Below are 23805 nucleotides of genomic sequence, written 5' to 3' on the forward strand. Positions count from 1 at the left end.
GTTCGGTCTCTAAATATTGCGTTTTACAGATTAAAAAAAAAGAATAGAGAGAGAAACTCATCTGAAGGTGAAAAATATTAAATTATTTTTTTTCTTTAATACTAAAATCATTTCTTTCATTAATGCTGGAAAAATTTCCTTCATCAATTCTGGATTTTCTTTCATTAATTCTTGAATTTTCTTTCATTAATTCTTGAATTTTCTTTCATTAATTCTTGAATTTTCTTTCATTAATTCTTGAATTTTCTTTCATTAATTCTTGAATTTTCTTTCATTAATTCTGGAATAATTGCTTTCATCAATTCTGGATTTGTTTCTTTCATTAATGCTGAAATTATTTCTTTCATTAATGCTGAAATTATTTCTTTCATTAATGCTGAAATTATTTCTTTCATTAATGCTGAAATTATTTCTTTCATTAATGCTGAAATTATTTCTTTCATTAATGCTGAAATTATTTCTTTCATTAATGCTGAAATTATTTCTTTCATTAATGCTGAAATTATTTCTTCCATTAATGAATTATTTCTTTCATTGATTTTGAAATTATATCTCATTAAATCTGGAATTATCTCTCATTAATTTTGGAATTATCTTTCATTAATTTTGGAATTATCTCTTTCATTAATTTTGGAATTATCTTTCATTAATGCTGAAATTATCTCCTTTCATTAATGCTGAAATTATCTCCTTTCATTAATGCTGAAATTATCTCCTTTCATTAATTTTGGAGTTATCACTTTTATCAATGCTGAAATTATCTTACATTAATTCTAGAATATTTTCTTTCATTAATTCTAGAATTATCTCATCGACGCTGAAAAATTATTTATTTTATTTATTGTTTTAAATTTCTGTGGATGCCATAAGAAAATAACGGGGGATTGTGTTTTCACGTTCCGAGTCACGTGATCTTCCGAATAGAAGTAAACTTTCCTTATAGCTCAGGGGTTGGGGGACACCGTTCTCAGCCAACACTCACTAGAAAACACTGAAAACTTTCTATAATATTATTATTATTATTCTATATTATATTATTATTATATTATAATTATATTATAATATAATATAGAATAATTAATATTATTAATTATTCTATTCTATTATATTATTATTCTATTATAATATAATATAGAATAATTAATATTACTAATTATTCTATTATATTATATTTTTATTCTATTAAAGTAGGTGTTGTCTCAACACCAAGCAGAGACCGCTGACGTCATACTCTCTCCAGCGGGGGATCTTTCTCGTTAGCCCCGCTCTCCAGGTATAAGCTCGATGGAGGCTTGATTTATACACTGAGCTATAAGTAAAGCCACTGAGCTATAAGTTTACTTATAGCTCAGTGGATTTATATAAAATTGTGCTGCCATCTAATCTCGAAATTTCAGGCAACTCATGCGATGATTAAGAATTCACGTTGATATTATTCATGTAATTTTTATAGCACCTCCACCGTTGCATGAGAATATCCTTTATTATTTATTTTTTACATATTTTGCTTATTTTCTGTTAATTACACTATTTTTATTCGTAACCACTTTCTTTTTATATTTTTTTTTCCCCATCATATACCTGAAAATAATTTCACTGAACTACATTTTATAAACCTATTCATTGTAACAACCAGTATGGGACATTTCGTCTCCTTGGTTGCCAATAGTATCATACAGCGGTTGTCAACCATTTTTGACTCGCGGAGCCCTTTTTAGTAAAATAATTCTATGGCGGAGCCCCGTAGACCCATTTTTTAATTATTCATTAAAGTCACTGATTTATTTTTTACTATTCAAAAATATGTATAACTATTTTTTCAATTTTACTGATTTTTTTTAAAATTTCCTCGAGCAGCCGCGGAGCACCGGTTGAGAACCGCTGGTATCATATAACATGTATTCACACAAATTGTAAAATAAATTTGAAATTGAAAAAATAATTATTTTTCCACAAAAAAATTCGGACAATCATGTCCCCCACAAAGAGGGGGGGGAGGCTGGCAGGGCTCTAGCCCTGGGGCCCGGGACAGTTGCCATCATTTTTTGCTTTTTCACGCTATAAATTAACTACATAATGGGCCCGTAAAAAGTCTGACCGGGGCCCCCTCACCAAGATGTGGGGGCCATACGGACAATATATGGATGATCGAACGAATAAGTGAAAATACGAATTATGGTTTTCAGATAGGGTTACCAGATTCAAAACTGAAAAAGGAGGACGCCTGGTGCAGCGCCGTCTTAACGCATGCCTCCCCCACCGCGGGCCGTGCCCGAAGGGCCTCTAGAGAAGAGGTGCCTCAGGAAAACGAGACGTAGTTGAATTTTTCAGGTAGGGCCTCCAAGATATCCCTTGGTTCGGGAGCCCATGATGATATTATGACGATCCTGCCTGTTAGCCCCACCCTTCTGGGGGTCATGGAATTCCAGTACTTGATTCCTTTACTTCTATTAATTTACATTAATTAACAACAGCAATAAAAAATTCGAAAGATGATCAAAGTTATCGAATTGCAACGTATATTTGATAGAGATGATGAAGCTCTCTAAAAGTATGGCAAAAATTTATGTCTGTTCAATATGGTTCGAACCACGATGAAGTGTCAGCAGGTGGACCACGCGCTAATTATTAATATAATTCATGAATTTTATAAAATTAATTTAAATGCCATTTCCTCTCAATGGATCGTGTTTGATTTCGATCCATACTATCAATGCGTTCTTGAAATAATGAAAAAAAAAAAAAAATGAATGTAATAGAATGCGTTTTGTGAAAAAAATTTCCCCTTCAATATTTACGTTCGTAACTCGTAAAGTTTGTAAGTCGGGGAGCAACTACATAAAAATTTTTTAGAGGAAACCGCAAAAAATTGTTTTGCATTGCTCCGCGAAATTCTCCTAAGCCCAGATTTTTGACTCCGATTTTTGAATTTAACTATCTCATGCACTGCATTATTCCCTGCAGGGAATAATGCAGTTAAAAACATGTAATTTGTTTGTTGGGCTCAGAAGAGAAAAAGCAACAACTGTCTAATTGGAAGTTAGAGGACGGGAGGATCGTACAAAAATTTACATTTTTTATTTTGTGTATACTGTATTTTCATCCCCAAAACTCGTACAGAGTGATTTCTGGTCACATTTTAAGAATTGTTAAAATTAGAACCATACCACTACGACGAACGGTTGATGAGATAAAGGCTGTAACAACAATCCAAGAAGAAACAATTGAATCTTAGAAGGGCCATATTACCAATAAGCAAATCCGCAACTAGTGGGGGGGGGGGGGGGAGAGGGGAAGCAGGCGGGTCTGGTGCCCGGGCGCATCACAAAAAGGGGTGCAAACTTACCATTTAACCTATCCTTCAGCATTACGAGAAGGGTACCTAAATGAGTGGTTGCCCCGGCTAACTGAGTATCCAGTTGCGGCCCTGCCAATCGGTATTTCATTTCTGATGAATCACCGTTATATTGAATATTTTTTCTTTTAGATACATTCTCAAGTTTGTAAATTACACTTGGTAGCATTTCTTTCACTTCTACAGATCAAACTGCACAGTTGATCCACTAATGACCTACAAAAATCATGTCCTTATTCTGTAGTACTTGGTTTACTGCATGGGCCCATCTGGGCACAGGGGTGTCAAGCGACAATTAGATCTGGTACCGATTTTCAAGAGTAAATATGCAAGTAGGTACGTAGGAATTTTTAGCTAGGTAAGTAGCGCCTGTCTCAGAAAAATCACTTTGTACGGGGGCGCATGATAATGTCAAGACAGCCCTGGGCGTACATTATGAAAATTGTGAAAAGCTAGTCGAAAAACTCAGCAATAATGATGTGAAGACTAGTTTGCAATATTATTAGTTTCTCATCTTTTGTGATAATGATCTTCAACTATACAATCAAGTGTTCTTAAAATTTTAGGATCTCCTATAGGATGATCGATGTTGAAAAAAAAATATTGCGCATTCAAAAAAAAAAAACAAAAAAAAAACCATTTGATATCTTTTGCGGTGCCCCTTTTGTACTGATGCCCTAAGCACGTGCTTATTTTGCTTAGTGGTTAATCCGGCCCTGATGATCCTCCATACTCATCTTTGCCTGAGGAAACTGTCTCTGAGTTGTGCCTCACATTCTCACTGATGTTCATAATACGACTCGGGTGAATGGTGCTAAGAAATGTGCCAAAGATTCAAAAATGATATTTCCTGCAAAGTTTCGGTCATTGTGATTGGTGACGAGAAGTGAATCTACCAACTTTTAACCTGGAGATTAAGCGGCAGTTGAGTATTTTTATCTTTCTTAGCGAAGTTCAAATAGTTGAAGTAAAACGTGCAAGAAAATAAAAGGCCCGAAGTGTTAGATAAACGCGGTGACAACGTTTCTTTTGTCAACTAGTGGCCTCTGTTCAACTGAAAGAAACAACAAACACTGTATACAGGGCTCCCCGAGCCAAGTGGTTTTTCTGAGACCCTCCTAAATGGTAAATTCCAGAAAATTTCATCCAGACCTCATTTTTGTGAGGCCCTTCCTTCTCTTGAGGTCTCCGGACAAGACATCACTGCAGCGATTTCTGCTGTCTCTCAATGGCCAAAGAAAAACTTTGCGGGGAGCAATATCTCATTCCTGATGCAATTTTACTTTACGAAGTTCCATGACAAAATAGAAACTGAACTATTTGGTATTTCTCTTTGATCTCAGGAAGACGATTTAAAAAAGCATGTTCAAAAGAACGCCATTTTTGTGTTTCCTTTTTTCCTTCAAGCTATCCAGATTTACACAACTCAAAACAAAAAAAATCTAGTGAACCTCGTATTCATCGCGTTTCAGCAAAACCCATATTTCAAAGTGAACAGCAATTTCAAAACAGCGTACCACATTTTAGGGTGCCATAATAGGCCAGCGGTGTCGTGAAATACCTACTTTAGCAGGGTTGGGTTCCCGGAAAAATCTGCTTCACATTTCCCTGACCAAAAACTCCTGAAGAAAGAGAAATACACTGCATAACAATCTTAATCTTCGAGTTTAATAACTTCACAGAATTTTTCCGACTTCTAACAAATACCGTACTTAAATATTTAGCAAAAAGTCAGAGAAATATGCAATATTTTCCCTTGACAATTTTTTATTCCCCTTACTGATTCTCCGGGATCTCTGTTTAGAGAGAAAATTTGTCTGGAAAAGTTACTACTATAAAATAACATTTTTCATCCAGTGTGCATACGACACCGTATACATACTATACGTATTTGAAATTTTAATATCTACTTTTTACATTCCTGTAAGCACTGCAAACTTGAAAAAATCTAGAATCAATGCATCCGAGGCTTGTAAATGTTATGTTACAGCCAAATACCTCAACTGCATAAGAAATATATGGATTATACGTATTTCAAAACACCAATCATAATTCAATTTAAAATAATTCTAAAAGAAAGATGAAGAAAATCGAAACTACAAGAACTATTGAAACTGAATAGGAGTTTTACACGTACAAAAATATTTTATTGCATATCTATACAAGGATTTTCATGTTGGGCTGTGAAATATGATTGCATATACTGTACTGTCATTTTTAACATACATGCTTGTAAATTAAACCACTGGGAAACAGGAAAAGGCCTCAACATGATTTTCTTCAATTTATCCCATTTGTAATGATACTTGTATGATCTGTGAGAAAAAAGTTTATGTGGTAAAAAATCTCAGCAGATTACATAGGCTTATAGGGTGAGCATGTCAATCAGAGGTTCTTAAATTAGGATACATTAGCTATGGCACTGCCCACCGTGTGTGTGTCGGCAAGATTTAAACTTATCGAAATGTAATGGCATTATTGCATAGTTTAAACATTTAAAAAACATGTGATTATTTAGATTTTTCATCATAGTGATTGATCAATCAAAAAAGCTATGTACAGTGAAGCCTCATTACAATGATACTCGATATAATGATAAATCCCACCACAACAATATTTTTCAAGTCTTATTCGGAAATACCTAAATCTCTCTACAATGATATTTTTTCTTGATCCAAAGAGTATCATTATATCAAGATTTCACTGTATTCTTACAAGCATACAAAAACACGATGCTGTTTCAAGCTTTAATGGCTGGCATTAACCATATGTATGTAGTTTCCAGCTATCGACCATGGTCTGCGAAATTCATTTCCTGACATGGTAGATGTCATCAGAGATGTAGTTACAAAGAGAGGTTGTGCCGCCCCCCATTGTTGATATCTAATTAAGATGAGTAAACTAAAGTAACTTCTATAAATAATATGTTCAATCTTCATAGTTTTCAACATCTACTGGCTTATAACACCACTTTTTGAAGCCGCCCCCCCCCCAAGTTAACAAATCAGATGCTTATTTTTAAAGGCAGCTGCACAATATTTGTGTACAAGCATGCTCTTGAGTGCCAGTAGGAGAATTTTGCACTTTGATTGTACAAGTGATTTGAGATTTAGATGAATTTTGACTATGCATGCTTGTGCAAGCAAAACTGATGGTGTGTACCACACAGCCGTCTCAATGCAGGGTCTACCCCGGCACAGCCTGGGGGGGGGGGGGAGGCTCAAATACAGTTAGGCCTAAGGAAAATAAGATCTGGTTCAAATTTTTGAGAGTAAGCATGTTAATTGGTAGGCTGGTGTTTCTAGCCAAGTAAAGTATGGGGGAGGAGATAAAAATATCATCTTCTCTGGGGGGGCAGGTCTATGATGCTCTTAAAATGGTCCCGGTGTATCACATGGCGGTTTGTACAAGCTTGTACCAGTCTTCTCTTGTGTGAGCTCTGCAATGTGTTACAAATTAGTTTTGAAAATATTTCCCGAAGAATGTACAACATCCCCTTCTCAACTGGTGCACAGATATACATAACCACATCTCTTAAAACTGCATCACAGATGTAGTTAAAATGTCAGGAAGCAAATTTTCCAGAACATAACCTAATAGCCTGGAAGCTGTATATATTACATGCAACACAAATTTCCCAGCATTTTCAAGGAAAACTTTTTCAATGCTTAACATGTTTTGAGAAGCATCATATTTAAATAAAAACTTCACATAAAAATTAGATTTTTGACACGAGGGCTAACACAACATGCAACACAATTTCTTAAAGTAAATATGAAGGTTCGATGTGAGTATTTTTACAATATAAAGGACAATAGTGCTCAGTAATGATCGGGAAGAAATTCTTCATAACAAAGTTTTGCAAGAAGAAATAACAAGTTGTATACAAGGATAATTTATTTGAAGACAGAATATAGTTGAGTATTTCACTTCACACAAACAAAATTATGCACAAAAAAAGGAGAAGGTAGCTAGCTACATAGTTAAGGCACTTACAAAACAAGAACATTTTACAAATATCAACGCACTTGACAGACAAAAAAAACCTAGAAACTACACACACACGCTACACAGATACTGATTTGTGTAAGATAACAGCCAGTGGACGGTGCATGGTGTAAAATGTATATATATCACAATACTTCATCTGTCAATTATAATCTATAACATATTTCTAAAGGTGAGCAAGCATCAACAGTAACGGATTCGCAAGCCTCTATATAAAAATTCCTATTGGATGAGTTTACGTATATATTTATATATATATGTACATTTTGATCATTAAACTTTTCACTGTCTAATGTCTGCCCTTGAGGAGAACAATAACAGATATTCAAGACTTATTTGCTTTAAACATGAAAACCAAATAATAACTTAGATGAAGAAAAATGTATCTGCGTAACATATTCACGTCAATGTTGAGCATTATAATGTTGTTGATAGTTAACTGGAGATAAATAGTTTTTTAATGGTAGTCATTTCGATATTATCACTCACAGATAAATTTTATATATTCAGTCCTATGAAATGTAGGATATATTTAGTAGATTCAAAACATTTTTTATATGGCATTTATGATCAAAGTTTCCACACTGGTAACCACGGCTGGACAAATCTCCAAACATTTACATGTCCGGTTGGGTCTATAACTTAAAATAATAGATGCCAGAAAAATATTATAATTGGATTTATTTAGGGTTACCAGACCTTTTTTGATGTCATTTCAAGCGTCCTCCTATGCTTCAGAAAATTCACCCTTTTGCCCTCCTTTTCAGGTTTCCAGAGTTAATTTTCTTTCCCCCTTTCCCCCCAATGATTTTTTTTTTCTCACGCTGAAATATATATTTCTTCATTGATATGATTGTTTGTGTATTTTTGTTTCCCATACATTTTTATACGATCGATCGGAATACACCCAAGTTGCATTTAACCAAGGCAGATGCTATTTCTAACTATGGGACCAGCTTGCTCCAGGATAATATGAAAAAGACAGTTGGAAAAACAGATCTGGAAGAAGAAAACCGCAGCATCTATGAGTGCAAACAACACTCAGTTCCGATTCCTATGTCAATTCAAAGAAAAAAAAGCTCTTCTTTGGGTTGGAGTTGGATGATTTTGGGTCTTGAAATTATGGCAGAGTCATGCATCCAGTGGTGTAGATGGTATTTTTTTTGTTTGTTTTTACCAGTTTGCAAGAGCATCTGGATTCGAGTCCCAGTGGAGACAAGATGACTTTTCTTTCCGAGTTCACCACAGTATACTATCCAGAAACTATTTGTTGCCTTGATTTGTTCTCAAGGAAAAGTTTATTCATCTAAATTATTTTGATAGGGGCTGGTAGATGTAAACAGAATTATCTTTAGGCATGAATACAGTAAGAGGGACGTAGTGATTTAACAAACACTACTTCTTACCGGGGTTTGACAAATCTAAAAGTAATTTGAGTGCCACCCAAATTTCTTAGAAGTCAAGCATATTTTTTTTGAGGAATAGTAAAAAAATAATTCCTCCCAGATTGTTTAGGACTTGGCAACCCTTATTTGTGTTAGTATAGAGCAGGGGGGTCTGAAAGGATGATGATCTCTGGTGTAGCGACTGACATAATTTCCAAAAAAATGTGTAGTTCTCACACTCCAATTTAGTAATCAGAAGTAGAAAATTCAAGTTGCAAATGCCAATTCTTGTCACCATGGCTACCTGAGATTTGTCAAATCCTGTTCATACTAAAGATCAAAATCTCCAAATCAATTTGAGACTGGCAACAATTATGTGATATGCTTATAAGAGAATATTTAATGGTTACACAGCTCAACCACTTCCCTGAAGATTCTCAACTTTGAAAAACTATGACTGTTGATTATAACTATCCTGTATAACAATGAAATTGGTCAAGTAGATTATTTGGATCAAAATTATTGCCAACATTGATAGACATAACACACATTTTTCATGCAGCACCCCTAAAGCAGAATGTTTTGCATTGTTTTGTAACGAGCCCACAGCCGACTGGAAATTTTCTGTGGTGCAAAGTGCATCACATTTTTTAGTACATTCTGCTTTGGGGCACAGCACTGAAGCTTAAACTCCAGAACATGTAAAGCTGGGTCCACACAGACTGCATAGTCATGCCAACCAGAAAAAAACTGGAAAAGGAGAGGCTCAGCACAACATGGAATATTTTGACAAAACACTGGACATCAGGGTATGAAAAAATGATATTTTGATTTAAAAATTGGATTTTTTAATTAAAATTAATTGAATGTTTATTAATTAAAACAAATCGGGTTCATCATTAAGAATGCATATTTTCATATCACTTAACTGCTTTTTTCTCCTAATCGCTCAAATATAATTAAACATTAATGAATAAATTACAAACAAACTACAAGCAAAACATACAAGCACCAAAAATCTGTTTACGCAACATGAAAGGTCATTGAGCCCAAATTAACTTCACAGATTAAATTTTTTTTGTAGAGAAAAGTGCTTTTATTCATGATTCCCCTCTCCCCATTAAAGTGAATGAGTGGTGGCAACTCAATATCACACATATGGTGCAGGCATCTCAATTCACTCAATGTATAACCAAAGGGCTATTCAGCATCACCTAAATAAAACAAATTCTATTGACAAAATTGTTTCTTGCACAATTAATGGATGTGTTTCCGACTTGCATGCATGATGTTGCTTAATATAATTTACACATTTTTATTTTTTCACAGATTTAATGAGGTTCGGTAAAAAAAACGAGCAAACTCAAACTTTTAATACGAAAAGTCGAATGCCACATGATATTTATGTTGGTACGACATCTATTATTATTTTAAATCAAAAATTAGGGCGCAGAATTCAAGACTTTATACAAAAAAATAATTGCTTTGGTTTTTAATCAAGGGAACTCTAGTGCTACATTGTAATTCATTGAACATACTTAGGGCAGTTAAGCTTTTAAGTGCTAAGTTCAACAAGTCCCTAAATTTTTCTGTACAAAATCTAGAAATAAAGCCGTTTTCTTTCTGCACAGTATCTAGGGATTAAGTTCAAGTCTATGTTTACCCCGAAAGATCTTCTATATTTCATTTAATTAAGAATTTTACCACATATCAGTAACATGCATACCAGGTTATTTTTACTTCAACATCATTGCAGTTATGTAAAGAAAACAACAAAATTTAAATTTTGTGACATAAACTGATGTACTCCGCTGTGCATTGTGAAGAACGAAGCAAGATCGACATGTGGCAGTGAAAGAAACTGACTTGCATGCTTTGCTGAGCGACTCCTCTAAATCAGTTTGTGTTCGGTTTGGCTCGGCTATATCGGTCTGGACATAGATTGATACATGCAATCGTGTTGGAAAGTTTGTGCATATAGGAACAAGAAACTTTTGTTGATAACATATACAAACAACGAGTAGTTAATTTTTTTAAGCTATGATCTAAGTAGTAAACAAATAAATATTACAGTCGAGTACACTTATAACATACCCTGCATATAACATACACTGTGGATGGATATAACATACAATTCTGTAATCCCCGAATTTTGGTCCATTCACTTCAATGTATTTTTACCTCTGTTATTACATACCCCGCTTAAAACATACACTATAAGCATATGGAAAATACTCTCTTAACCTATAAAACAATTCGGATATAACATACTGCAAGCAAAAAGAACCACAAACTCAGTTATTCGTGCAACATGCATTGTATGTAAGTTTGTTTTCTTACAAAAATACATTAATTTCTTCAATGATGAGAAATTATATTGCCAAATCAGCTGGATTTGTTACTAACAGATGGCGCTATAAACATTCATTCAGGTTTACTATAACTTGTTGACAATAAAAGTAACTATACTGACAATGAAAATTTTTGTTTTTAAATAAAATCCAGTTTTTCTGTGCAAACAGCATCGTCTAAATGCTTTTTGAATTGTAGAATTTTTATTTTTTTGATTACCTATAGTAGGTGATAGTGATAAAAAAAACACCTGTTATAAATCATCGAACCAATTCCTATGACAAGCTATGATAATTCCTAGGTATTGATTGGTGATGTGTAAAATTTATAAACATCAGCTGTTTTTTTCCCCAAGAATACCTGAAATTGTACAGGGTGATCCAAGAGTCACACAACCCATTATAAAAAAATTAATTTCTCAAATTCTACTTATTATAAATGTAAAGTTTTTTCATACACAGCAGCACCCTACTGTTCAAGATGGAAAATCGTTTTTTTTTTAAATTTTCCATGTGCACTGATACTCTCAGTGGCTCTTTTTCTGTTGTATGATCAAGATGGTTTTTTGGTAGAAACAAAGAATTTTTATGATTGAACAATATTTTTCACTCATTCGTTTGAAGCCATTATTGCGGTGTTCAAAAGTGAATTCAAAAATGTTTCTGTATCAATAAGACAATATTCTTCCGATTGGTGTTCCATTTTTGAGAAACGTGAAATGTTGAAGACAGCAAGACGAAGTAGGCATCCATCTCTACTGAGTCAGCACGGAATGCGTGAACTAAAGGAAAAAACTAAAAAAAAAAAATTTCTGAAGAAATTAGAGTTTAACCCTGTCGTGTTAGGGTTGTTATGGAGATGAATATTATCTGCTCCAGATCAGATCAAATGTCAGAATTTGGTGCACCAAAAATCTGCACGTCTATCATGAAAAGCCTCTGCATTTGATCAAAATTGGTGAATGGTGAGCAATTTCACGCCCTAGGAAAGTGTGGGTTCATTTTTTTTTAAAGAAATAGTGGATGGGGAACTGTACAGGGATATGATATTGTAATTCATCGCACTGTTGGGTGAAAATGAACATTTTTCGATGATGACCACCTTATTTCAAAAGGATTGTGGCCACCAAGATCACCAGACTATGAGAACAAATGCACAAGAGTAATCCCCATTTCACTGATTAACTAAAGAAAAACATTCAATCGAAGATTGAAAAGGTGAGAAGAGTGGCCAGAATCCTGGCAAAAAGAATGCATGCTTGCATTCACCCAAAAGGCTCACAATTTGAGTACACGTTGTAACATTTTGAAACAAACTTTATTTTTGTATCCACAAATGTTGTCTTATTTGAACTAGATAGTTTTTTTTAAATTTCTTGATAGAATTTTGAAAATTAAATATTAGAGCAAGTTGCGTGACTTTTGGATCACCCTGCACAATGCTGTCTTTTCAAATAAACTTAAAAAAATTGTTGTACGTCATGTTTGGTGATAAGTTTTCAAAATTTATCAGATATCAATCAAAAACTATATGCATGCAGCATAAACTTATTTTTCCCGCGACAATCTCAATAATAAATTTTATACATATAGGGGATATACTATTGCTATTTGAGGTAATTTCAAAACCTTGCTTATAACATACACGTCAGTTATAACATACACTTCTCGAATCATCAATGGGCATGCTATAATGGATCTCATCTATTTGCAAGTTACTAATTACTCAGCATTTAACAAAGTGATTTTTTTATTATGAAGAAATATAAAAAGTTTTTGTATGAATCAGTAACAAGACCACCAATTGTGCGCTTGATGCATGAATTCTTTTAGTGTAAATATAAATCAAGTATATAATGCAGGGCTTGACAAATCAAAAATATTTAGGCTCCAGCCAAATTTCTTGAGAGCAAAGCATGGTTTTTGCTCAAGAAAAAGACAGTCCTAAATAATCAGTCCATCCCCCCCAACTTATCTGGGACATTATAACTCTTTCCCATGTTTAAAGATGAAACCAGAAAATTTTGTGAGATCTTTAAACTTTGATTTAGCCATTACATTTAGAAAAATTTCAGGTGCCAATACAGATTTTCCAATCACCAGGGCAACCTGGCACCTGGGATTTGTCTAGCCATGATATAATGACACAATTTTAAAATGAGAAACTTTTCTGGGATGAAAAACTACAAAAACTAGGTACAATATTAAAAACTAAACAAAAATGTGCATGTAATCTACCAAAACATATGCAAGACAGTTCAAATACAAGGCCACAACAGGCGAAATGCCCAACTAGGTGGCTGAGAAAAAAGATGCTCATAACAAATACGAATGTCATAGGCCTATATTTCGAAAATACAGCAACCTGATTAGAGATGTGAATGGTTTTTGCAGAAATTAACCTCTTGACCAGGCTTGACAAATAAAATTTAGGCACCAGTGAAATATCTTAGGAACCAAGTCTTCCCCCCCCCCATGAAAATTGGCCCAAAATAATCTTTATTAGCTTTTCCAGTACTTAATGATTTCTTTTTCATAGCCACACAAGATTTATCAAGCCCTGTTCTTAAGGCAATGGTTCCCAAAGTGTTGTGTCGTCGCTCTAAGGGAGTGTCGTGATGAGTTGGTGTATTGAGATGTCTGCCCATTCAGTTCTTTGAAGTGGCTCTTTTCTACACTACTCCAAGGAGATGTCGATAAACTGACAAAGCCAAGGAAGCCATAAGTAACAAAAGTTGGAGAAACATTGTCTTGAGGCAGGGCTGGACAAATCAAAAAAAAAAAAAAAATCTAGAAAAAAATTGGAGGTGCCAAAATTTCTTTTTTTTAATCTGGAGAAAAAGGTCCAAAATAATGCTTCTTTGAAATTTAATAACTACACAAAGAAATTTTTTTGGCACCAATACCAATGTTTTAGTCACTATGGCGACCTGGCATTTATCCAGCCCTGTCTTAAGACAGTACTTATCAAAATTTTGTGACCCACAGCTGCCTTGCACTATTCATAGTTCATTCGTGGCTTCCCAGAATAGTCCAGTAGATATTCTGCAAACATAAAAGAGCCACTTTAAAGTACTGAGAATGGGAATGCATCAATATTTCCAGCAGGTCCCAATGCCCCCAGTAAAGGTTGATGATGCTCCTAGGAGCTGCGATGTAAACTTTGAGAACAGTCTTAAAGTATTTAAAGAAAAAAAACAAAAACATGAAGGCAACATTTTTTCAAACACATACAAATTCTAGTAACAAACAAAAGCCTTCATTGAAGTACTGTATAAATATAGATAAGTTCTTGCATAAAATTGGTATGTGCCCAAGCAACCAGGTCTAGACAAATTGAAAAAGATCTAGGTGTCAGAATGATTTTTTAGGTGCCTAAACATTTTTAACCCAATTTTATACACATTGGCATTAATTAGACAGAGACCTATAAGTAGGCATTGATTATCAAAAACTTTTTCCTCCCACTGTTGCTGTACAAACTGCTCGTTGTAGGAACATATTGAATAAAAAACCAGGTAAGAGGTATTATTACTTTCAATATTTCCAGGACATAGTACTGACAGATACGGTGATATAAATTCCAAAAATTTTGTACATATTAAAAATTTTAAGTGCGAATACTATTTTCTTAGTTGACCTGGTGCCTGGGATTTGTCAAGCCCTGCAAAGCAATTAAGTACAAAAAATTTGAAGTCCCCTTGAGTCACACTCAGGTGAAACAAATAAAAGATACAGACTAAATCGAACAGAATAAAACAAAACTACTGAGAAACATTTCAAATACGGTCAACATTAACGAACGAGATAATTATATTATAGATAACATAACATTAAAATTGCCCTAAACAGGTTTTGTTTAATCATTTTTGCAGCAACATGGTAATTTTATACACATTGGCATTAATTAGACAGAGACCTATAAGTAGGCATTGATTATCAAAAACTTTTTCCTCCCACTGTTGCTGTACAAACTGCTCGTTGTAGGAACATATTGAATTAACAATGTGATACAAGGTTGCCTTGGAGCATGGGCCCTCATTCAGCGTCACAGCATTCTAGGTTTCCAGGCTTTTCACAGGTCCCCTCCATAATGAATTTATAATGGAAAAAAAATGCCCCAGGATGAAGTCCTGCCAATCCCATGCTTATTGGGAAAATGTCCCGGTGCCATCTACCATTTCAACAGCATAGCTGCCAACTTAGGAGGATGAGAATCAGGGAGGTTTTCACTCGGATCCAAATTCCATAAAAAAATGCATATTAAAGAGGGTTTTTGAAAAACCATGTAGGGAATTTTAATTTAAAAAATGAAATTGTAGGGATTTCTCCTGTTTCCAAAAATGTGACATCTTGCAAGCCATCACCGATTAGTGCCTTTAATCGTCAACTAGTAGTTGGTATAATTATCTGTCATTACTATTATCCAATCAAATCTTGTCAACAAAAAGAACCGCCATCAGATCCGAAATGGTACATACAGACTTAACAGGACATATGGCCAAAGCAAATACAAGTCATCTCGCCTTCTGATACTTCGATATGTGGAAATACAGAATTAATGCAGCTGTTTGGCAAATTTTGGCTATTCCTTCACAAATGAAATATTTTTTATGATTTGACACATATGGCAACAATGTACATTATACTTTTGATGCCAATTTGGGAATAAAAACATGAACGATTGTCTTTTTCTAGGTGAATACTTTGGGAATAATTCCCCCAACACAAAGGTAATGATCTTTTGCAATGATGGTCTAAATTCAGAAGATATAAGATTTTTTCGGGAGTCTGGGAGATGGAGTAGGCCTACAAATTCAAGAACCTCCTGGAAAATCTGGGAGACCTGGCAACTATGCAACTGAGAGGAGTTCATCGCATTAAGTATTGTTTTGGCTGCTAAGAATGTTTTTAGATACTGGCCGATTATCTGGAAAACCAATTTTTAATGAAAATATAATTTTTTTCCACTTCACAATTAACCAGCAAACTTACGATTTCAAAAATGACCTTTTCTTCTATCGGTCATAAATGAAAATCACACATTTGGGATTTTAACAAGACATTTTCCTCCCTATCATTCATATATTCAATTTAATAAAAAAAAATTCCACACAACACACCATAAAATCAGTCGGCTAAAAAAAAGAAGAGCAGGCAAAATGTTTTGGGGAGAAAATGTTGGTTCAACCTCAAAGCCTGCATCTCTAATAATCTATCTTCGGCTATTTTTGTACCTTCATGGTCATTTAGACAGATAGTCCTGTAAGTTTATTGCCAATTCCAAACGGTAGCTGTTCACAATAATTATTTCTATAAGAGAGTTTGGTGCGGTAACCTCTGGTAGGAGGGGAAACTTTCTGCAATAGCCACATCATCTTGTTGCAGTTTCTGTCGCACATTATGTGTTACATCTAAAAAGAATGAAGGCAACTGTTGTGTTGACAAAACTTGATAGTTCCGACCTTCAACATATTCCATTATTGCATAGAAATTATATTTGCAAATTGTTTAATGGCGATAAAAACGTCTTCTCTTTTAAACAGGACTCACACTGAACGTAAAATTTGAAAAAAAAAAAAACATAATCAAGAACTAATAGTCCATTCTTTAACAATGAAATATCCACAACAAAGTTGATTGAATTTAAGCGGCACAAATTAAAACTTAACACACGAACAAAATCAGTCGTTGCTAATAACAATGCTATTGTCTTTAGCCAAGTTATACAGCTTGGACTTGAAGAAGAGATTCTTGAATCGCCACATGTATTTATCCGTAACAGCATTTTTCTGCAGAACATCAGGCGATGCGTAGCATTTATTGTACAGATGGATCGTGCCAATATGCTTAGGCAGAATCTGGCTTTTCTGAGGAAAACCTTTATAGCTCCACACTTTGAAATCTCCAGAATCCATGATGTTACGAACATTCGGCACATTATACATGATAGGAAATGCAGATGTGCTGCCCTGAAGGTACTGGCTCTTGAGCAAAGTGATAAACTGTATGTTTAGCTGACTAGCCATTATGTCGTCGGAATACTCATCACAGAACTTTTCTTCATGCAGCCTAGATGGATTTGATGCAAATGTTAGATCCGACGTCAGAGTGGTGAGATTACGTTTATCTTTGAGAACGATAAACTGGTTGAAGTCACCTTTCAACACGAATGAGCTGTAATTCCGACTCACGACACGATGCATACAATCGACAAAATATTCACTAGATTTGGACGATCTTTCAAACGCAAAAGGCACATTCCATGGCAGAAGAGTAACGAGTATATTGCACTTTGGAGCAATTTCCAGCAGCAGCCTCTTCACTGTAGTTGAAATGCCCCGGTCGTAGAAAATGAAGTGACCGATACCGATATGGTGATGGTAAGTAAGAAACTCGATTGCACGATGTACATCGTCGAATCCGGCTGGCAATGGCTTGACGCACATACTGAATTTGCCGAGATAAGTCTCTTCACCTGACACCGGAAGAGATATTGCTGCGCTTTCGTTTCCGTGTTTAAAAACCACGCCGTAAGGACTCGTTATGTTTCTCAGCGGGTGACACTTAATGATGACGAATAATGTATTTTTGCCCTTTTGGAACAACTGGACTTTTACAGGCACGGCGGGTTCAGATACTTTGTTGCTGTCGTGATGCAGAAGTATGCAGGTCAATTTATCAATGCTCGAAACAGTGGCATCATCGATAAAGGAAAATGTGTGGGAAGAGTTATTCAACCAAAATGTAGAGTACATGTGAATGTGGGGGAAAACCTCAGTCCACGATGCTCCACTTAATACACTGTCATGCATCAAGAGGTCTAGTCTTGACTTTGAGAAGTCTTGAAATTTCTTGGCGCAACCAGAGTCAGAGTCCCTGCTTCCAAATGAATTCATAATATTGAACATTATATTGAGCCTCGAATATTTATGGTGGTAAACAAGCATCAGTACACATGACAGAGATGCCACCAACACAAGTAATAATCTGTAATATTTTCGCATGTTTAATGGCAGAGTGAAGTTACCACTTCTCTAGAATATTGGTCCCATTCAAACAAACATGTTCCATCTAAAAAGAATGAAAAATTAAGAAATTTAAAAAACAAATGGTGAATTTTTTTTCCATAACATACGAATAGCAAAATCCCTTTTCTGCAAGCACCGGCGGCACAAAAAAATTTGTCCGTAAAAGAGGTGTTACCATTAATCAAGGGGTTTGAAATGCGTATTTTTTATCTGGGAAATTATTTGGTTGTAAGAAAAGGGTGACTGCACCTGAAGAGTGTCGTGTCTATTGAGTAAAAAAAATTTAGATGCCAACCAAACTTGTTACAAGCCAAATACTTTTTTTTCACCAGAGAAAACCCATCCTAAATTATCTTTCTTTTTGACTTTTCCCGAGACTTTGTGACCCCTTTCTAAATTGATCGCAGAATGCTGGCATAATATATGATGGACCAATTCTTACAACCAGGATCTTAATGAGCATCACAAAGCAATCCAATGCAATGAGTAGAAAAATCTGAACTCTAAATAATTATTTATTTCTCAGACTTTTAACAATTAATTGTTTTTAGGAATTTTGACAAATATTTAAGATATCACCATAAACCTCACTCCAGGATTGCCAGCCCATAGCATCAGGGTGACTGTCGATAGGAACTTTGTCAAACACCTCCCTCTTGTCCTTGGGCCTTAGATGATAAGCAAGCGGCAGCTAGTAGATACCAGGAAAGTAGACGACACTACCCATTACTCAGAGGACCCAACTTCCCAGACGGAGCTGGAAAATGACTGGAGAAGTAAGTAGTCGGTGAAGACGTGAATCGAATAAAGTGAAGAGACAATCCCACCACTGCTACATATATAGCCGGTTTTGGGAACTGATGGCCAATCACAACAGACTGTATCCCAGATTTGCGTATTTTCAAATTTATTTCATCATTTTGGATGTTCAATGAGGCAACAGCGGCCATGACATCATCTTTCATCAGAACAGTCAGCTAGATGTGGCTCGGGATCAAAGGTTACAGGATGGAAGGATGTATGGCCCAACGTCCTCGGGCAGACATCAGATAATCTAACTTGAGATATTTGTGAGAATTTGATTAATTAATGGAAATATTCAGATTAAAAAGCACTCATTTGAACTGGGGGTAGTACTTCTTCACAAGCCACGGGTTCATAGGCTACTGTTACAAATATTAAAAAAAAATTCTCTACTCTTTAGACTCCAATTTAGTAATCACCAGGGCTTCTCAAGCACCATGCCCCCACAGCGACTGAAAAATTAGAATTGACACCTAAATGTTTCTGCATGAGGGACTCTGAGGAAAGAACAAAATCTTCGGAAATTTATGTCAGTAAACAGAAATAAGTCACAGAGTCCTAGAAAAGCAAAACAAAAATTAAGCCATTCTTCTTGGAGGTGGGGGAAGCTTGATTTCAAAAGGAATTTGACTTCCACCTATTTATTGCCCGCATCAGTCAATCCCTAGTAATCTTGAATATAAAATTTCAGATGGCGATATTATGTACAGGGTAGTCATAAAATAACCTTGAAAACATATGATCCAATGACCCTACACAATAAGAAAGCTTCTCCAACATATCACTCTGGAACAGTCTGTTTCCGCTCCATTCTCTCTTGCTTTTGCTCCATTTGTAGCTAAAGATGTATGCCTTCACTTAGGTGCGAATCCAGAAGAGGGGGGGGGGAGAGATAAGAACGACCGCTACTCCCAATAGCTAAATAATATGGGAAAATTTGTCTGTTCTGCAAAATATGAGGAAGATCAAACTCACACAATTCACCCTCCCGTCACATCAAAAAATTCTGTAAGTTTCTCGAGGCATCTTGACACTAGTATAAATTTTGACTTACTCAGCACCTCATTGAAATTGTTTGAAATGGAAGTAGCATGCAAGAAGTGATAGCAGGTCACCAAATACTGTCTAGTAAGCCCTATGAGGCTTCCAAATATTGGCTGGCACAATGCCAAGCATATCAGCTGTTGTCAGACTGAATGAAAATAAGTGCTCAATAAAATATGGACATACCCTGACAGTTAAACAATAGGAAGGTCATAATGTTTTCCTCTTTTATAGAAACACTCGTCTTTCTCTGATATATACAGAAGAGAATAGCATATTTGTTCCGGATGACTGAGCTCTAAAAGCATTATATCCTCCTTTTCACAATTTTTCAACAGCATATCATAAAATTATCAGAATCAGAGACATAAAATGAAAAGTAGACCCATATTAATGACATTGATTCATACAGTGAAAACTCACTAAGACTTGACATTCAAAAGACAAAGTGGCCATCTGCAGTAAGTGACAACTAGATAGAGGTCGCATGATTCATAATGAGTTTAGGTACCAGATTGGCCACCATGATGCTGAAGGCTGACAGGACTAAAGACTGTGGGATTGGGGGGGGGGGGTGTACTTATTGATTTCAATTTTTCACATCAGAAATTCACTATTAACGGAAATCTAAACTCCATGCCATCCAATAGGGCTCAGAAATTCAGAAGGCTTCCAGGTAAATCAGAAGCAAATAAATGCCGACAAATGATGTAAGGCAGCTTGTAAATGATGGTCAAGTAAAGCAGCTTGTGAATGATGGCAGAGCAAAGTGGCTGATAAATGTAATGATTACCATTTCCCATCAGGCACACATTGGCGTACAAAAGGGGGGGGGGGAGAGTTAAGCCGAGATTATAGTGTTATTTTGCAGGAAAAACATACCTCCCGTTGAGAAGGAAAAAAAATTTTTGTGCACGCCTATGCAGGCACACATTCTAAAAAAATCATAAACAAACATCATTTTTTATGCTTTTGCTACATTGCATTCACATTATCAGATTTTGCTTCTACTTTTCGTTTACGTGAAAATGGCGGCCAGACATTAAAACATAGATGCAAATTATCGGTTCGATCAAGGAATCAAATGAGAGCTTCGTAAGGTAGAAGTACCTTGGAGCTACTCCCTTACTGCCTTTCGCATGTTAAGGTGCCTAGTAATCAGGGACGATCTTGATTTTTGAGCGAGGGGAGGGGGGGGGTCACTTTAATATAATTGAAATGCAGCTTGAAAAAAAACATTTTGGCTTCACTCCTCAGACCGCAAGGGGACATGATGACGACTAGCCTTTGACCCCATTTTTTGTATGTGTGTGGAAAACCAAACATTTAAAGGTACGAAATTATTTCTTTCACTTATTCTAAGAAAAAATTAATAGTTTTTCAATGTTTCCAACTATTTTCTGAAAATGATGTTCAGTTCAAAATTCTAAAATAAATGAAAGAAATAATTCTAGAATAAATGCAAATTCAGAACAGAAATAAATAATTTTTGAAACAAATAATTTCAGAATTAGTGATAAAAATGACTTATAAACGAATGAAGCTATTTTGTAATTTCTGAACGAAATTATTTCACAATCAATAGAAGAGTAATTGTGCACAATTATTGAGAAATGATTTAAAGATAATATTGAGAAGGAAACTGATTTCACAATTACCAAACTAAATAATCATTTAATGAATCATAAAGAATGATTTCAGATTAAAATTAATCTTGGAATTAATTTAATTAGTAAATAATCAAAAAAAAGTTTTTTTTTGAAGTGGTGAAAAAAATATTTAAGAGCTAATCAAAATTGACAACTAATAAAAGAAATAACTTCAGAAAAAATAAGTCTTCAATTATTTTTGTCCCTGTTTAACTTCGGGGTGGGGTTCCCTCCATTGGCCCCCTTCTATAAAAACGTCACTAAATTACATGAGTTGGTGGCCTGTGGACTTTCATGATTTCCCATGTGATGACAACTGAAACTCCTTCAATTCAATTTGCTGTGTCCGAAAGGTTGAAGACCCCTGACCTAGAATGTGTGTACAAGCGTGTGAGTTACCAAAACACAGTGGAAGAATATGGATGACTTAAAAATTGAACTAGAGAACGAGAGACCAGGTCAATGAGAAACTAAAAGAGTGATCTACAGAGCGTGTGTACAAGCATGAGAGCGATCGAAAAAGTATGCATGTGAAAAACCAAAACAGTGTGTGATCACACGAGTGGCAAAAAGTGTGACCTAGAGAGCGGGTGAACAACCAAAAGTTTCCAAGAAAGTGTGCAAGCATGTGAATAATCAAATGAGTGACTTAGAATATGACCAGATCAACGAGCGACCAAAAGAGTGATATAGAGAGTATGTGCGCATGGGAGTGACCTACAGAGTGAGGATCCAGGTCAGTGAATGACCAAACAAACTGACCATGAATGCATGGCCGCAACTGGGAGAGCAAGCGAGTCTGGTGCCACAAGTGCTGGAATTGAGGGAGATGCCACATTCTTTAGCTTCTCTTCCTGCATTACATGGGGATGCAAAACGCATGCTTGCCACAGGTGACAAAGCATATACAGTTGTTTTTTTTTGTTATAACACCCCCCCCCCCCTATCGTTTTTTACAAAACAATCATTGTATCGATAGGGAAAAATACATAAGATAGTCCTTATATGGAAACATTTAGGCCTTACCCTATCGATTTCTGAAATGCAGGGTTATTATAAGGAGCTTTGACTGTAGTTGAAACCCAGTGATTGTATGTATATAACATTTAACAAATATACATTGTACCCTAGGGGGGGGGCAATCTCCCTCCTTGTCTTTCGGTTCCGATATTCTGCAGACCACAGAAAAATGCCATTGTAGAGGGACTATCGTTATATAGCGAGGCAACATTATCATTATGTTATCTTTTCTAAATCTGCATTGTTAGTACCATCAAAAATGCGCTTTTGAGCATTCATTTGCTACAAATTTTTTTTATTGATTAGTTGATGAACAAAATTCAGTCTGTTGTATTACCCCCATGAAGAGGTTTATTGTTTATCGCAATACATCTTGGTATATCACACGCCAAAAGTAGTGATACTCGAAACCTCATCAATACTTTTGGGTGATCAAGTGATACCAAATACCAATATTATTGGACGTCCTTGAGAGAACTAAAATATGCGACGAGTTAACAAAATTTCGCGAGCCGCGAAATTAGACAATTCTCATTATTTATTTTTTTAAAGCTACGATATTCATTATGGGGGGCGCCCCACATGGATGGAGATACGGGGGGGGGGGGGGAATGCCCCCAGCATCAAAGGTGAAGTCGACTGATCCAATGCATATATGTATAGATGAATTGACATCATAATCGTGTCCCCCCCCCTCCAGACTTCCAAGTCTACCTCCGCCTATGTCACCCCACCGACGATCCCCTACCTAGGGGCTCTACAAGATGCGGGGGAAGAGGCAATGACCCTCCCCAATTTCTATTATATTGGCAAAACCTATGAGGTGCCATAGCACCATTAAAGCCTGGAAAAAATCAAAATGAACCCACCGCATGTGTTGTAGGATCCCCATCACGTGGTACCACCTTCCATGCACAGAAAAAAAAAACCTCCATAGAGCGTCTAATTATTACTAGGACCCATTCAATGGGTTAACATTTCGAAAGAACAATGGCCTAGAAACTAGGCAGCAAGGCCTATATAATACGCATAATAATAATCTATGTATAAAAAAAAAACCTAGCAATACCACATTCGTATCATGTTTCACCCAAAGCTGGAATTTCACATAAATCATAAGCAGCCGCCGCCGCTACAATGCGAGGAAAAGAAACAAAC

At 35.6% G+C, this 23805-nt stretch overlaps 1 protein-coding gene across 2 annotated transcripts; it reads right to left on the bottom strand.

Annotated features, from left to right (window-relative positions):
* Positions 1 to 5398: 5398 nt before the first annotated feature.
* On the bottom strand, positions 5399 to 23805 carry LOC149070107 (uncharacterized). Of its 2 annotated transcripts, none has more exons than XM_089250253.1 (2): positions 23717 to 23805; positions 5399 to 18173 (listed from the first exon to the last, which is right to left on the bottom strand). In XM_089250253.1, the coding sequence occupies exon 2, from the start codon at positions 18104 to 18106 to the stop codon at positions 16784 to 16786; it is 1323 nt and encodes a 440-aa protein (XP_089106379.1). In that variant the 5' UTR covers positions 18107 to 18173; positions 23717 to 23805; the 3' UTR covers positions 5399 to 16783. The 2 variants fall into 2 exon arrangements, with proteins under 2 accessions (XP_089106379.1, XP_089106380.1); XM_089250254.1 differs by having other exon boundaries at positions 23517 to 23798.

Source organism: Pholcus phalangioides, unplaced genomic scaffold (assembly GCF_987345545.1).
Source record: "Pholcus phalangioides strain wild (caught in Gottingen) unplaced genomic scaffold, Ppha-v1.0 ptg000022l_1, whole genome shotgun sequence".
In the NCBI taxonomy this organism is placed as follows: domain Eukaryota; kingdom Metazoa; phylum Arthropoda; class Arachnida; order Araneae; family Pholcidae; genus Pholcus; species Pholcus phalangioides.